Source organism: Phyllobates terribilis, unplaced genomic scaffold, assembly GCF_046119375.1.
Source record: "Phyllobates terribilis strain yellow unplaced genomic scaffold, ASM4611937v1 Scaffold_9__5_contigs__length_417890890, whole genome shotgun sequence".
NCBI lineage: Eukaryota > Metazoa > Chordata > Amphibia > Anura > Dendrobatidae > Phyllobates > Phyllobates terribilis.
The window spans coordinates 330,359,337-330,375,557 of record NW_027362769.1 but is presented as its reverse complement, the minus strand read 5'-3'; the positions used below and the strand labels follow the sequence as shown (position 1 = coordinate 330,375,557).

General features: G+C 45.7%; 1 protein-coding gene across 2 annotated transcripts in view; it reads right to left on the bottom strand.

Moving 5' to 3' along the window:
* DNAH3 (dynein axonemal heavy chain 3) overlaps positions 1–16,221 on the bottom strand; it is a 487,274-nt gene that overhangs the window by 47,931 nt on the left and 423,122 nt on the right. For both annotated transcript variants that reach the window (XM_073647962.1, XM_073647963.1), the window contains exons 47-48: positions 864–1,530; positions 612–777 (exon numbers count right to left, since the gene is read on the bottom strand). In XM_073647962.1, the coding sequence (XP_073504063.1) occupies positions 612–777; positions 864–1,530 (833 nt within the window). The remainder of the gene's footprint in view (positions 1–611; positions 778–863; positions 1,531–16,221) is intronic.

Sequence of the window (16,221 nt, the reverse complement as noted above, 5' to 3'; positions counted from 1 at the left end):
ACCAAAACAGCAGGAAAAGCAAGCCAGAGTTAACCAAATAATAACTGGCAACTCCTGGGAGTTTAAATAGGGTGTGCTGTTTCCTATTAGTCATACCAAGGAAAACCAATTGCACTTGATGACCAGCCCCCAAAATGCTGGTCATCAAAAACATACACAACCTGGATTGGTGGAACCACAATCCTCAACAACACTAATACACTTAGATGGACGTCCACCACAAAAAGGGTGTTGCAACTATTTGCTGAGACAGCACCTCCGCCACCCAGCGAAGCTGACGTCACCGCCTCATATCACCAGCAGAATCCACAGACTCCTAGCATGAACACCTGTCAACAGCAGCAGATGCCACTAAAGCAGGGTTAGGTAAGGATGTTGAATGACAGGCTAGTGATATATTGTAGCACACAGGGAAGTGCAGGGACATGCACAGATTTTAGTTTAGTGGTGGCAGTGTTGTCTATATAATGGTGTGAAGTTGTGTTCTTCAACGTGTGTTTCTCCTGCTGTTGTGAAATGGCAACCCAGCATGCCCTGATAGCCTACAATAAGCCATAAATGTTTCAGCTCCCTAGGAAAATACTTTCTCCTTAACCGACTGCACAACATACTCTTTTCTAACTTCATCCTCAAGGTCCACGTCTTCTAAGAACTTGTTCGCCACCATTTCTAACGCATCAGTTGGCCAAGTCTGGAACCAGTCAATGGTGCAACAATTGATCAATGATGGAAACATTCTCAGACGATTTCGGAAGGCATCACCAATGGGGCTCATTGCTAATAGGAAAATAACATAATCCATTGTTACTATCAGCACAACAAGTAGGGCCTGGATTAAACCAGCCACATTTAAGTCTCCTCACCCAGCACAATGTGTAGGCTAGCCTTGACTCTCTCGATGAAGTAGTTGTACATAGCCATAGGGGTAGCTTCGATCTTTTTCCCTTCCGTTCTTGCAATGGACTGCATTTTCTCAACTATATCTGCTTTCTCATCTGCTGGGAAAATATTAGGGACATCTCCGGTGTTTAATAACATGTTGATATCTTCAACGAACACCTCATCCTTAATTTGATTGTCGCAAAAGAGAAAGACTGTATTCTTCCCAGCCACCCCAGCCTGTAGCATGACTTTCTTGATGTCATCGCGCCATTCGTTTATGGTGTAATTCTTGGTTATTTCTATTTGAAAGAGCTCAAATGCGTTCATGAAGGTGGCCAGTTTGGTAGCGCTCTGTCTTCCGCTTCCCCCAATTCCAACCAGCAGCAGATGACCATTGTCTTGTTTCAACACGCGACAGATTCTTGAGATGTGTTCGATGGCGAACTTAAACATTACCAAAGACATCGGAGCCTTGCTAACATTATTAAATTCATCTAGGTAATATTCCATGACTGACGTCAAGTGTTTCAGATCTGTTATTTCATCATATACTTTAGAGTCACTGTCAGGCTTAAAGAAGTCTCCAAAGAAGAGGCTTCTGATGTTGTCATCGACCACTTTTCCAGTAGGTGTCAAGTGGCTTAGAACCTGGAAGACAAGAAACATGGTTATCAGTATGATTGCTCCCTAAAGGTAACACATTTAACTTAATGTCTACATGTTCTTTCACACAAAACCTGTAGAAGACCATGGCTTTGCTCTCCTCATCCATAACAAGTTAAAATTGCTTTTGGTGCACATAAGGTGGCATACAAATAAAGATTTTCCATATCAAATGATCATCTATTTTAGTACAAGAGTTATGATAGCGTAACGCTATGGATTTATGAAGGAGTAATTCTATTTCTCTAGGGTGGCCACAATGTTGTTAAAGGGTCATTTGGCAGACAGCTTTGTCTCCCGATTCCCCTATACATAGGAACGCTGAGCTCGGCCAAGCACCTCTGTGTTATCTGTATGAGAGACTTCTTTGGATAAAAGATAAAAAGATCAGCCGGGCGAAATCCAAAATGCCAGATCCTTTTTCTCCCTGTCAGGGGAGAGTCAAGAGGGCCCCATACACATTAGACTATTGGCGAATATTTTGATATTGATGGGTTCATCCGACTTTAGTCTAATGTGTATGGGGGCTTTAAAGAAGTTGTCCACTACTTGGACAACTCGCTGTCATCCCCCACGCTTGGCCCCGAAAAAATAAAAAAGCTTATACTCACCTGCCGTGTCGGCGCCATTCCCACGATATGGGCACTCGCTCTCCAATCAGGGCTGGTGTCATTGGCCCCACCTTCAGACAAATTGAACATGAAGAGGAAGTCAGAAATCAGCTGCAGCCCAGCCTTCCTCTTCATGTTCAATTCAACAGAAGGTGGAGACAGTGACTCCAGCGCTTATTGGGCGCCGGGCTCACGTGTCACTACAACCGCACGAGAGCCCCGGCACTGTGAGTGCCGACACTGCTGGAGCGGCCCTGGCACTTTTATTTTATTGGGGCCAAACATTTAGATCAATAAGGGGTTGTCCTAGTAGTGGACAATCCCTTTAAGTAAAGTGAGAGAGACTTAGATTTGGAAATAACTACTGCAAAGAATTACCAACAAAACCTGTTTTTTTTCCTGGTCTGCTTTTCCTAGTCTAAATAAATTTCAGCCATTGTGAAGCAAATGAGGGTAGACTTGTCGGGTGTCCTATTAGGGTGTTCTGCAGTAATAGAGGGGGGACCTTCATTCAGGTCTCTTAACTATCAGCCGGTGCAGACTGCGGCTACATCTTCTCTGGAAGACCTTAATGTCCTTACTAGAGATGAGCGTTGTTCTACTCGAACTGTTCGCCAATCTCAAATTCGAGCTGTTTTGGGCGGTGTTCGAGCCGGACGGCGAACACGAACAATTTGAGAAAAATTCGGCTGTTCGAGGTTATGTTCGATAACTGTTCGTGCACCAAAATCATAACTGGATTTTTTCTCAGTAATGATGAAAATTAATGTTAATACGCAGTTTGAGTGTACAGCGGGGTGGGGGGAGGGGCAGGTGATGGATCTCTGCAGGAATAATGAAGATCTCCATTTTTTTTTCTCTTTCCCGCATTTACAGTGGGGAGGTGCAATCTGTCAGCCTATCAGCAGCGCACACACGGAGCGAAGTGCTTTTTTTCACACAAGCAAGGGCATGTGTGATTGGCAGTGTATGTCACATGTCCTTGCCCTATAAGACCAAGCCATTTTCCCCGTCGCCACCATTTTCTCACTGCTGCAGCTGCGTGTTAGACGGCACCGCTGTTGCTGTGTGCGCTATACCTTGTTAATTTCAAGCCAATTTTCGCACAAATCTACAGATAGCTTGGGAGTAGGGAATAGTTGTGATTGCAGTCCTTTTAAGGACTAGGTTACAGCATTTCCTACGACTTTTATCAGGGAGGTCTGTGCTCTTAAATAGATAGGTTGTGGGAGTAAAGACTAATTGTAATTGGAGTCCTTTTCAGGACTAGGTTACATGAGTTCCTATCAGTTTTTGCCAGGCAGGTCTGTGCCAGTGCTGTGCAAGTTTTTTTCACAGCATTTGGCTGAATCTAGCAAAGCTAATCCTTTTTGGCCTATTGCAGAGTGTGTTAGTCAGTGGAGTAGCCTATCTGTGTTGCAAGATATAACACCTGTGTATAGAATACCAATTTTTTTACTGCACCTAGTGAAGTAAAATCTTTTGGGCATAGCATCATTCTATTAGTCCATCTATACTGACCTCCATCAGGTTGCAAATTGAATATAATTTTTTTCTGCATCTAGCTCTGAAAAAATAGTTGGGCTTCTAGCGGTGTGTGGGACTTGGTCTATTAGTCCATCTATACTGACCTCCATCAGGTTGCAAATTAAAAATAATTTTTTTCTGCATCTAGCTCTGAAAAAATATTTGGCCTTCTAGCAGTGTGTGGGACTTTCTCTATTAGTCCATCTATACTGACCTCCATCAGGTTGCAAATTAAAAATAATTTTTATCTGCATCTACAGTACCTCTGAAAAAATATTTGGGCTTCTAGCAGTGTGTGGGACTATTTGTATTAGTCCATCTATACTGACCTCCATCAGGTTGCAAACTGAATATATTTTTTTCCTGCATCTACCTCTGAAAAAATATTGGGCTTCTAGCTGTGTGTGGGTCTTGTTCTATTAATCCATCTATACTGACCTCCATCAGGTTGCAAATTCAAAATATTTTTTTTCTGCATCTAACCCAGCCAATAGTTTTGGCCTAATACCACAGTTTGGCCACTCAGCTCTGCTCGGTTACCATCCATTGTTTTTTTGTGCAAACAACTCCAGAGTTGTGAATTAGTTAACCACCAAAATGAGTGGAAAAAGGCCTGCTGCTGGTGGAAAGGGGAATAGGCGTGTTGGGAAGGGGAAAAAAGGTTGTGTCCGTGGGGTAGGTGTTAAAGCAACAGTAACATCTGCAGAAGAAAGACCATCTTCCAGCCAAACTAAAATGTCTACTTCTTTTAGCGGACAATGTGATAAGATCCCTTTCTTACGGCCACGCCAATCGCTACAAATTCCAGATGAGGCACAAAAACAGCAGGTGCTTCAACGGATATCAAGTGCTCCTTTAAGTGGGCTCTCCTCCACATCAACTTCAACATCACAAATACTCCAGTCCTCAAAGGTGTCACCCAAATCGCACTTGCTTCCTCACAGCTCCCAAATCTCCAGCTGCCCGTCTGAGTATGAGGTAGAACAGATGGTTGAGTCTGCAGAGCTGTTTACTCATACTATAGCCTGGGAATCAGAGGTCGACTCCAGCGCTTCTGTGAATCCAGACGAGGAAATGATCTGCACTGATGCCCAGAATCTTTATGAGTCGGATCCAGGACCAGACGCAGAAGGTTCTGACCATAATGTAGACCCTCATTCCCAAACTGTAACTCCTGTTGGTGGAGACAATGAGGAAGACGATGATAAGACTCAAATACCTGATTGGAGCGACAACTTTAGTTTTTTGTCAGGGCAGGAACAGGTTGGCTCTGAGGACGACGGGTGTGATAACACACAGGGTGATGATGATGAGGTTGGAGATCCCACTTACTGTCAACCCACAGTCAGCCAAGAGATGAGGTCAGCAGAGGAGGTGGAGGAAGATGCTAGTGACGACGAGGTCAGGTTGCGCCTTCCTGGACAGAGACGTAGTACTGGAAGCACGTCAACAACTGCATCCTCAAACACAACTCTGCCTCTCACCACAAGTCGTGGTGGCTCTTCAGGTCGCATGGGTGCTAAGCCTTGCATAGCCTGGGCATTTTTTCAGATCGATAAAGATGACCCAACTCGTGTTATCTGTAACATTTGTCAGCAAAAGCTAAGTAGAGGCCAAAAAATACATAGTTTGAGTACTTCATGCATGAACCGGCACATGGACATGAAGCATAAGTTGCAGTGGGAAGCTCAGTGTGCTACAATGCGGCCTAGCCGGCCGGGCCAATCACCGTCTGCCATATCTTGTGCATCCGCGGCCTCTTCATCCTCTGTGACTGCGGGGACAGCAGTCACACCTGTTTTGGGGCGCAGACCTGCCACCTCTTTACCCGCAACAGCCAGCGTGATTGGCAGGTCATCATTTTCTTTGGAGGTGGTAACACCAGCTGGTGTTGAGCGCTGTCCGACATCGATAGCACCACCTTTGGATCAAGGCAACCTAACATGTCCGCCTGCATCTTCCTCACAGACCGGCAGTTTGCCGGGGACACCCTTATCAACCCCGTCTAAGCACAATAGCCAGCCCTCGGTCCCTCAGATGTGGACAAGTAAAAGACCATTTCCTCCTAGCCATGAGAAAGCTAAGAGGTTGAATTTCACCATCTGCAAGCTCTTGGCTACAGAAATGCTGCCTTTCCGCCTGGTGGACACAGAGGATTTTCGAGACCTTATGTCCGTCGCAGTGCCCCAGTACCAGATGCCCAGTCGGCACTACTTCTCAAAGAAAGGTGTGCCTGCGCTCCACCAGCATGTCGCACACAACATCACCGCTTCTTTGAGAAACTCTGTGTGTGACAGGGTGCATTTCACCACAGACACTTGGACGAGTAGGCATGGACAGGGGCGTTACATGTCGCTGACTGGGCACTGGGTAACTATGGTGACAGCAGGACAAGGGGCTGCTGTCCAAGTCTTGCCGTCCCCACGAGTTGTGCGTCAATCCTCTTTATGTCAAAGTTCCTCCACTGCTTCTGCCTCCTCAACCTCCTCTCGGTCTTCCACCTGCACCCAAAGCCTGTCTGGTCATGCCACAAGCTTTCTAACTGCGCAGAAGGGATCCTGCACACCTCCTTACTATGCTGGCAGTAGGGCTCAACGTCATCAGGCGGTTTTTACATTGAAATGTCTGGCAAATGTGAGTCACACAGCTGAGGAGTTGTGGTCAGCTCTGGAGAACCAATTTCATGAATGGTTGTCTCCACTGGACCTGAAACCAGGGAAGGCCGTGTGCGACAATGCTGCAAACCTGGGTGCGGCCCTTCGCCGGGGCAATGTCACACACGTGCCTTGTATGGCTCACGTGTTGAACCTGGTTGTCCAGCAATTTTTAGCCCACTATCCCAGACTAGATGGCCTTCTGCAGAGGGCACGGTCGCTGTGTGCTCACTTCCGCCGTTCGCATCCCGCAGCTCAGCGACTTACATCTCTACAGAAGTCGTTGGGCCTGCCACTTCACCGGCTAAAATGCGATGTGCCTACCCGGTGGAATTCAACTCTGCACATGTTGCAGCGACTGTGGCAGCACCGACAAGCCCTGGTGCAATACGTTCTGACGTATAGCCTGGGCCAACGAGATTCAGAGGTGGGGCAAATCACGCTGGAGGAGTGGTCTCAGATCAGGGACCTATGCACCCTTCTGCACAGTTTTGAAATGGCGACGAAGATGTTTAGTGCTGACGATGCCATTATCAGCATGACTATTCCGGTGATTTACATGCTGGAGCACATGTTAAACAGAATTCGGAGTCAGGTGGTGGCACAAGAGGAGGTGGAGGAAGTAGAGGAGGAGGAGTTGTATGCGGAAGGGCTAACATCTGCAAGGTCCAGACGGTCGGCAGCACCAAGGCGGCAGGCATGTGAGGGTGGGGGAGATGGTTTTACCAGGGCGCATGGTAGCAGCCAAACTAGTGAGGAAGGTGCAGGAGCCCAGGAAGAAGTGGAGGACGAACTGATGGAAGACTCATCAGATGAGGGAGACCTTGATCACATTTCTGTTGTGCGAGGTTGGGGGGAGAGGACAGAGGAAGGAAGCATGATTGTTACCTCGCCACCAACACAACAGGGACTTGGTGCTCCTGGATGCGCAACACACATGAGTGCCTTCTTGCTGCACTACCTGCAACATGACCCTCGAATTGTGAGAATTAGAAATAATCCTGACTACTGGGTTGCCACACTGTTAGATCCCTGGTACAAAAGTAAATTTGCAGAAATTATTCCTGCCATAGAAAGGGATGCACGCATGCAGGAGTATCAGCAGAGACTGTTGCAGAATCTTACATGTGCTTTTCCACAAAATACCAGTGGTTCACGTAGTGAATCTCACAGTTCTAACTTGCCAACCGTGGGACCGTCAAGTGTTCAGCACTCAAACCGTAACAGAACCACAGTATCTGCTGGTAACATCAATTTTGCGGAATCATTTCACCACTTTTTTAGCCCATCCTTTGCAAGGCCACAGGAGACAAGAAGTCTGACACATAGTCAACGCCTAGAGACGATGGTACAGGAGTATCTCCAAGTAAACATTGAAGCCACGACTGTGTCACTGGACCCTTGCTCTTTTTGGGCTTCCAATCTGGATAAATGGCCGGAGCTAGCCACTTACGCCTTGGAGATCTTGTCATGCCCCGCAGCCAGCGTTCTGTCTGAACGTGTGTTCAGCGCTGCTGGTGGTGTGCTGACAGATAAGCGCACGCGGCTCTCCACTGATAATGTAGACAGACTCACGTTCATAAAGATGAACAAATCATGGATCCGAAACGACTTTTCTACCCCTGTGTCATCCTGGGGAGAGTAAAAGCTTGATGATTGGTTAAAATCACCCTACCAACCGTTTTAAGCTTTCAAATTACTAATCATGTTTATCTGTATCTTGACTGGAAAATAATTTGGGCTTTGTAGCAGTGTGCAGCACTGATCCTATTAGGCCATCTATACTAAAGCTTCACCAGATTTAAAATTAAAAATAATTTTTAGCTGCATCTAGCCCGGAAAATAATTTTGGGGCTCCGAGATGCGCAAGGCACATAAGTGCCTTCTTGCTGCACTACCTGCAGCATGACCCTCATATTGTCAGAATTCGAAGTAATCATGACTACTGGGTTGCCACACTCTTAGATCCCCCAAACTTTTCGATCAACCTTTTCATTTTAATAAAGACCAAAAAAATGGTCATTTTTGAAATTATAAGCATTAGCAGGTTGTTAGAAACTGAAATCAAACAGTTTTCAACTCAAAACTTTATTCTAGGTGATGTTACATTTTCACATAGGACCCCTTGTTCGAAAGGAGCTTCTGAACTCTCTCGTCCATTGAATTTGTCAGGTTTTGGATGGTTTCTGCTTCAATTGTTTTGCATGAGGACAGAATACCCTCCCAGAGCTGTTGCTTAGATGTGAACTGCCTCCCGCCATCATAGACACTCCTTTTAATGATGCTCCAAAGGTTCTGAATGGGGTAGAGGTCAGGGGAGCATGGGGGTCACACCATAAGTTTGTCCCCTTTTATGCCCATATCAGCCAGAGATGCAGATGTTTTATGTGCAGCATGAGATGGTGCATTATCATGCAGAAAAATGATCTTGCTGTGAAATACACGGTTCTTCTTCTTGAACCATGGCAGGAAGTGCTGTTTGAGAAAATCCACATACATTATGGAGTTCATCTTTAGCGCCTTCAGGGATCCTAAAGGGGCCGACAATCTCTGTCCCCATGATTCCAGCCCAAAACATTACTCCACCTCCTCCTTGTTGGCGCTGTAGCCGTGTTTGCGTGGGGTGTCCATCAACCAGCCATCCTCCACTCCATCCATCTGGACCATCGAGCGCTGCACGGCACTCATCCGTGAACAAAACAGTTTTGAAATCAGTCTTCATGTAATGTTTGGCCCACTGGAGCCGTTTCTGCTTGTGTGAAGTGGATAGAGGAGGTCGACAGGATGGCGTATGCACAGCTGCAAACCTCTGAAGGACCCTGCATCTTGTTGTTCGGGGGACGTTGGAGGCACAAGCAGCTTCAAAAACTTGTCTGCTGCTATGACAAGGCTTTTTTGCCGCTGCTGTTTCAACCTGACGTAATTGCCTGTAGGAAAGAGTCCTCAATTTGCCCTTATCAGCACGCACACGTGTGTACTGTGAATCAGCTACATACTTCTTGATTGCCAAGACACTTCATCCTGATCATCGCACAATGTTGATTGTAGTCATGCCTTGACCTAAACACTCCACAATTTGTTGCTTCTCAGCAGCCGACACATCCTTTTTCTTTCCCATTTTGGCAGAAAATGTAGGCTGCTTAATAATGTGAGAGCCTTCTTAAGTAGTCTTGCCTTTCATTGGACACACCTGCCAAACTAATTAGCACAGGTGTCTGCAATTGCTTACAGTGATATAAAGAGCCCTGACACACATCACCATCAATGAGTTTAACTGACAAACAAACAAATTCTTCCCTTATCACTCCTAAACACTTTTTGCATAATAATTTGGAACGCGGTGTACATGTGCTTTTCCACAAAACACCAGTGGTTCACGTAGTGAATCTTACAGTTCTAACTTGCCAACCGTGGTCTGTATGGAATTGTTCAATAAAGGGCCCAAAATTAAGATAACATAGATGGGAGAGGTCTCTATGAATAGGAATTCCTAAGTATTTGATACCCTGTGAGGGCCAGGCAAAGGGAAAGTTGGACTGGATGGAATCCTATATGGATTTAGGGAGGGAGACATCGAGGGCCTCAGACTTCGCTGCATTGATTTTAAAATTTTACCATGTAACAAAGTGATCTATTTCAGCCATAACAGCAGGGATGGATATATGTGATTGAGTGATATATACTAGGACATCATCAGCAAATAGAGAGCACTTGTACTCGGTGCCTCCCACCTCAATCCACCTAATATTGGGGTTATGGCGAATTGATGAGAGCAGGTGCTCCGTCACTAGGATGTATAAAAGAGGGGACAGAGGACATCCCTGCCTTGTCCCATTGGTGATTGTGAAAGGTGATGAAAATGTTCTGACGCACCCCCTGGGCCTTGGGACACCCGGAGCCGGACCCTTTTTGGTGGATGCTGGTGGTTGTAGTCTTCGTGGCGGCGATCCGGTTCCGTGGCTCAGGGCGGTCAAACCAGTGGCGGAACTATTTATGTGGTTTTGATGTTTAAATGTCCGACTACGCCACCCGTGGATTGCGGTCAGAGTGAACCGCCGCTACAGGGCAGACCGCTAAGGCTGGTGTTGTGGGTGCAGCAGAGCGTAGCATAACTCCCCACGGGAGGAGTATAGCCTCAGGGCAGTGTATGCGGAGGATGGGGGTGATGGTGCAGGGCAGCAGCAGTAACGACACGGAGTCAGTGATGCAGTTCAGGGCCTTTACTCACAGTTCTTATTATCCAGACCACGTCTGCAGGTAACGGCTGCCCACGTCGTACTGTGCTCACCAGGTGAGGGGCTCAGACAACTCCCAGATAACTTTGGAGCGCTTCACAGGACCCCCTTTGTGTGTCCTTTGTCTGGCCTTTCTTACCAACACTTCTGTCCGGCTGCCTCGGGCCTCCTCTTGGTAAACTTGGCGCCAGTTTCCTGACCCTATGTGGTGCCTTCCTAGCGGGTGGAGCAAGGGGCTGCGCCACATAAAATGTCAGAGCCTCCGGTTTCTAGCTGAGGGTCGTTTCCTGCCTCCACTAGTTCGGGGACCGGTCTCCCCCTTTGGCCTGACCCCTCCACGCAGGTGGATTCGGGCGTGCGGTGGCGACTCGCCCGTCTGCACCCCTGGGATCCCTTCATTCCTCGTTCCTGGAACCTTCTCCGCTCCTCTTCCTTCCTTCTCCCTCTTGCAGGCCTGGGCCTCTGTTACTAGGCCCGCCTCCGGAGCAGAGCTCATGCAGAGCCCCTGCTCCCTGCCACTTCTGCTCAGACTTCTCTGCACTGAACTAAGATGGTGCCCACCTTTTATACTCCCTTCTCAATGCACCCAGGAACTGCTTCCTCCCTGCTCCTGCACTGCAGGGTTCCCCTTCCTCAGTGTTCCCTCCCCCCACTCCAGCCAGGGACAGGGACTGTCGTGCCCATCTCAGGGGCATATTGGTCGCCCTGCCCCACGGCAATGTGGTGTAATGCATGCAGGTGTCGGGTCCTGATCCACACTCCATCCTTATCTGAGAGTGAGATATCACACCTCTGGGTGAGGTGCAATACGTCTGTAGCAACCGAGCCCTCGGTGCTACAGTTCCATTTATCTTCAGCCTAGGTGACGTATTGTGATACAGGGCCGTGATTTTGGCTATAAAAGGGTCCCCTAGACCCCTACCCCAAGCTTTTTAAGAGAATCATATATGGCGTGCCAGGAGACTCTATGGAATGCTTTCTCAGCATCCAACGAGAGTATCTACTTACAAATTTTTAACTGCATCTAGCCCAGGAAATACTTTGTGCCTAGTAGCAGTGTCTGCTAGTCAGCGGATTATCCCGGCTGTTAAGCAAGCTACACCACCTGTAGTTTGGACACTTAATTTTTTCAAAGGAAATGCTTCGGGACCACGGGATACTTAGTGAAGAGCATCAGGAGGCACCCCAAGGCATAGGGGCTGGGACTGGCACTAGGATGCCTTGCGGTGGACAGCCGAGCTCGATCCTTATAAAAGCTTTTTAACTGCAGCAGCTTTAGTGGACGCTACTGGAGCTGGAATTACGCGGCTGCTGGCATGAGACTTGCCCTCCAATAGATCCTTGTAAATGGATTTAAAGTGTATTCATTCAAATTAGAGAGACAATTTAAATTAAAAAGCTTAGAGCTGCCTCCACCACAGGGGGGCTCGCTCGACCCACCAGCGGACAGGCACCAGTATTGGGAGAGGGGGGCTGGCCGTCAGGGTTCACCGCGGCTCTGGCACAAACCCGGCGACACGGAGGTGGCACGGGCAGGAGCGGACTGGCCGTCTCGGCTTCTCACTTTTTGGATTTTAGAAGGGCATGACATGCCTATATCTGTGTCTCCCCCTCCTTTTACTCCTCCACCTCTTTTCTTTTCGCATGACTATATGTACTTGTCACTTTTCCATGTGTTAGTTGTGTCTTCTGAGCAGTTTGTCAGCTTTTGGACACCTTTGAAGGTGTTTTCTATGTGTTTCTATGTGTTTTTGTTTGCCTGCCATTGGTTTTAACGGTGTTCGAAGATGTTCGACGAACAGTTCGACGAACAGTTCGGCGAACACACGGGTGTTCGACGAACCGAACCGAACTCGAACACTACGGGGGTGGCTCAACACTAGTCCTTACAATAAACAGACAGATCAAATATTTTAATGGGGATTGTGTAATTCCTTATTTCCCTTGTGATGGCGCTGTAGAGGAGTTGAACCCTTGCTGTGAATTTCCCTTCAGATTACAGCTGATTGCTTGGATCTCAACAACAGGACCAAATGTGATCAGTTGAATGTTGTGAGACTCTTCTAATAAAAAGGAATAGTCTAGAGTATCAATAATCATAACCCTACAGTTAAAATTAATCTGTCAACAGTTTTTTTTCTATGTATAATCGGAGAGAGCAGCATGATGTGGGAGCTGAGATCCTTATTCCAGTGATGTGTCACTTACTAGGCTGTGTTGTTGTTTCAATAAAATTTGTGTTTCATCAGCAGGAGATTACTTCAGGACTAGGTGTCTGGTGCCTCCTAGTCAACATATCTGTGTAACTCCGCCTCCCATCACTGATTGGCAGCTTGCTCACAATGCACAGTGGAAGCTGCCAATCACGGGTGTGGGCAGAGTTATACAAAAAGCAGAAGACTTAGCTCTGCTACATCTACATTAGACAAAACAGGTATTTGATGAAAACTACACCAAGCAGCCCAGTAAGCGATACATCACTGGATTCAAGCTTTCTTGCTCTATTTTATGCTGCTCTTAGATTATATAGCAAAAATCTGCTGACGGATACCCTTTAAGAAGTTTTTAATCTGCAATTGACGGCAATAAAATCAGTACATCAACCGACTCGCAGCTTTACAAAATTTGTTACAAAAATTCACACTGCTAATTTTTCCATTTGAGTGTTGGTAATTCTGAAGGGTGAAGTCATCATTTGACATTTTACTAAATGGACTTTCAATTTTGATCAATTTCTGCTATGAAGTTTCTGGAAATGATTTGTGAAGATCATTAGTAACATGTCAGGCAATGACCCCAACGTGAAATTCTACCAACACTAAAACTAATTGGTTCCTAAATATCTACACCGACAGACTGAAAATCTTACTGCCTTTCAGAACTGCGGGAAATCACTCAAATTAATTTGTTTTTAATTTGACACTTTCTAAATGTACAAACATTAATAATTACGTAATGTGGAAATATTCTCCGCTTACATAGAATATTTCACCAAATATACAGTATTATTACACTTCATATCAGCAGATGGGATATTCTGTCAAGAATCCAGAGAGTTAGTACAATTCTAACACTTCTTTGCAAGAAAAGGTAAATATAATGAGGAGAGGGATGGTGTATGGAAGGCACCAGTAACCTAAAAGAAATGAGAATATGAGACAGCCTGTGTTAGGGGGTAGAAGAAGACGTCTGGTCAAGAAGAAGTTAATGTGAATAGTGTTATATGTGAAGGTTTGATGGTTCCATGTTTGATAAAGAGTTTTGCATTTTATCCTTATGGCTGGTTTGTGTCTTGGATTCCTGGAGGTTCTACCTCAAGGCCGTTCCCAGGAATGGGGAGGGCTGTCCACTAGGGGAAAAATTACAAAGCATAGAGATATAGCGTGCACCACTCAGGGTAGCATATAGTTAACAGCTTAGGATCAGCCTATAGACTGGGAGGAGTTAGATCAGATAAGAAGGGGAAGCACTTCCTACTTTAGTCAGTCTAGGAGAGAGATTCAGTCAGGTTCAGTCGGAGGAAGTGCTCAACAGTGACAGTGTTTGACAGGTTCCAAGAGAGTGATGAAGCAGCGGCGAAGGGGTACTGTCAGTGCCAAGCCTCTACAAGAGGACACATCAGAAATCTAGTGAGAATCCAGGATTAGTCTTGGGCCTAGGGCCCAGAAGAGGCATTGAGTGTCTTGTCACTGTCTCTCCTGTGAGGAAGATGCCAGTTGGGTCGCAGCGAGAGGGAACAATGGTGCGCCTCAGGGTAACTGTTATCACAGATAGAAGGTCCCTGGTACCAACAGGAGTTGTTGAGGCGAGGGCATGTCGGGCAGAACGGAGGCAAGGACTGATAGTACATTGGACAAAGGGAACATCATCTGGAGGGGGTCCTATCTCACTCTGTGTGCCGCAACCGCATGTATCCAATTTGTATAGTAAAGCTAAACCTGTTAAACCAGACCGAAGGTCTCCTGTCATATGTGCAGCTGAATCCGGTCCCGTGGATGGGGAGGTAACAAGGCCTCCCGTACAACAAGTGAGTAAAGAAGGAATCACAAAGCACAACACACACATGTCAGATTCCTGTTTAGAATAGGGGTTTCAGGGTAAAGAGAACTCAGTTCTGGCCCACAGCAACCGGCCCTGTACCCCCCTTCACCTGCATGCAAAAATGAGTGAAATATTTTATTAAATAGTCATGGTGAACAACAAAACGTTAAAACCATTTAAAAGAAGGGGTACGTTTTTTGCGCAAAATCAAACCTCCATATAGAAGTGTATATAGAGATCAAAACAGACTCCCTATAAACCCAAAACAAGACTGAAGATAATGGTATAAATGCAAGTGTAAAGACATAAATAGCCAAGATATTACAAATATAAAAGAAAAAATGCAAATGACAGTATATAATGACTGTAATATACCAAGAGATCACAAATAGATCACAAAAAGTGCAATGTAAAGAATTGAGAATAAGTATAAATATAAATACCAGATCAAATAAATAGGCGAGTGACTGATATGGTATAAACAATAATAGCCACAATATTACAAAAGCAAAAATACAAATGGCAGTATATAGTGGCTGGAATATACCAATAGAAGATAAATAAATAAGCATGAATATAAATATCAGATCTAAAAATAGGTGTGTGATCTATATGGTATAAATTCTGGAAAAATCCCCATGCGTTTTGCCAGCTGCTGTGGCTTCTTCAGGGGTATCATCCTCGCAAGAAAATGTAAAGGGGTCATTTGTAAGTTCTGGCACCCAATATGTATACATTGCTTGTTCTCCTTGGATAAGATTAATTTTGGGCCCTTGGACCAGAATGATTTTAAATTTTTAGCCTTGATCATTCAGTGCTTACAGTTGAGCTACCGCCCAACTTGTACAGGCATCCTTGTTGGTTGGTAGCAGCCTTCAGTGGTTGTGTTTCACAGCCCTGTCAAAGTGAGAAACTCTCCCTGTCTCTTGCTACTTTTTACGCGGACAAGACCCTATTGCGCTACTGTCTTCCCAGTTTCTCTCTATATCAGTAGTTTTATGGAATATCTATAGGATATGCCTTAAAATCCCAAATGGGACACCCCCTATGTTCTCCAAGCAAGATCATGCCATGCTCAATACTGGCAGATTCTTTGAAAAGTTGTCACGTAGGATGCTCACGGTTTATCTAGATAATCACTAAACTTTTTAATAAGGCCCTGATTAAACCTACATCAACAGAAAGTATATCAAGTCAACTACTGAAGTGTACAAAATGAGTATATCAATAAAAAGATAAGAATTGGGTAAGATAGAATTACTTGTAAGAGCTCAGAACGTGATGATTTTTGTGGGATCTGCCAACCATCTTCTTTACTGTCCCCCGACAGATTATGTCGGAGGGCATAAGGATTGGGTGGTTGGTATTCAATTGATCAATTGTTTTGTATATAGGGAAAATAAGTTGCAGCCAGATGATTCTGGCAGAAGTTCCCTTATAGAAGACACAGGAGCACTCAGCTGTGCCGAGCGCACTATTATATGGGGGATTCGGAGATATAGCCGTCAACTGAATGCTAACTAATGTGTATGGGCAGCTTAATTCAGTGAAAAGTAGCAATCAGCCAGAAAGTATATAATTACAACATAACATAAAAAAACTGATACC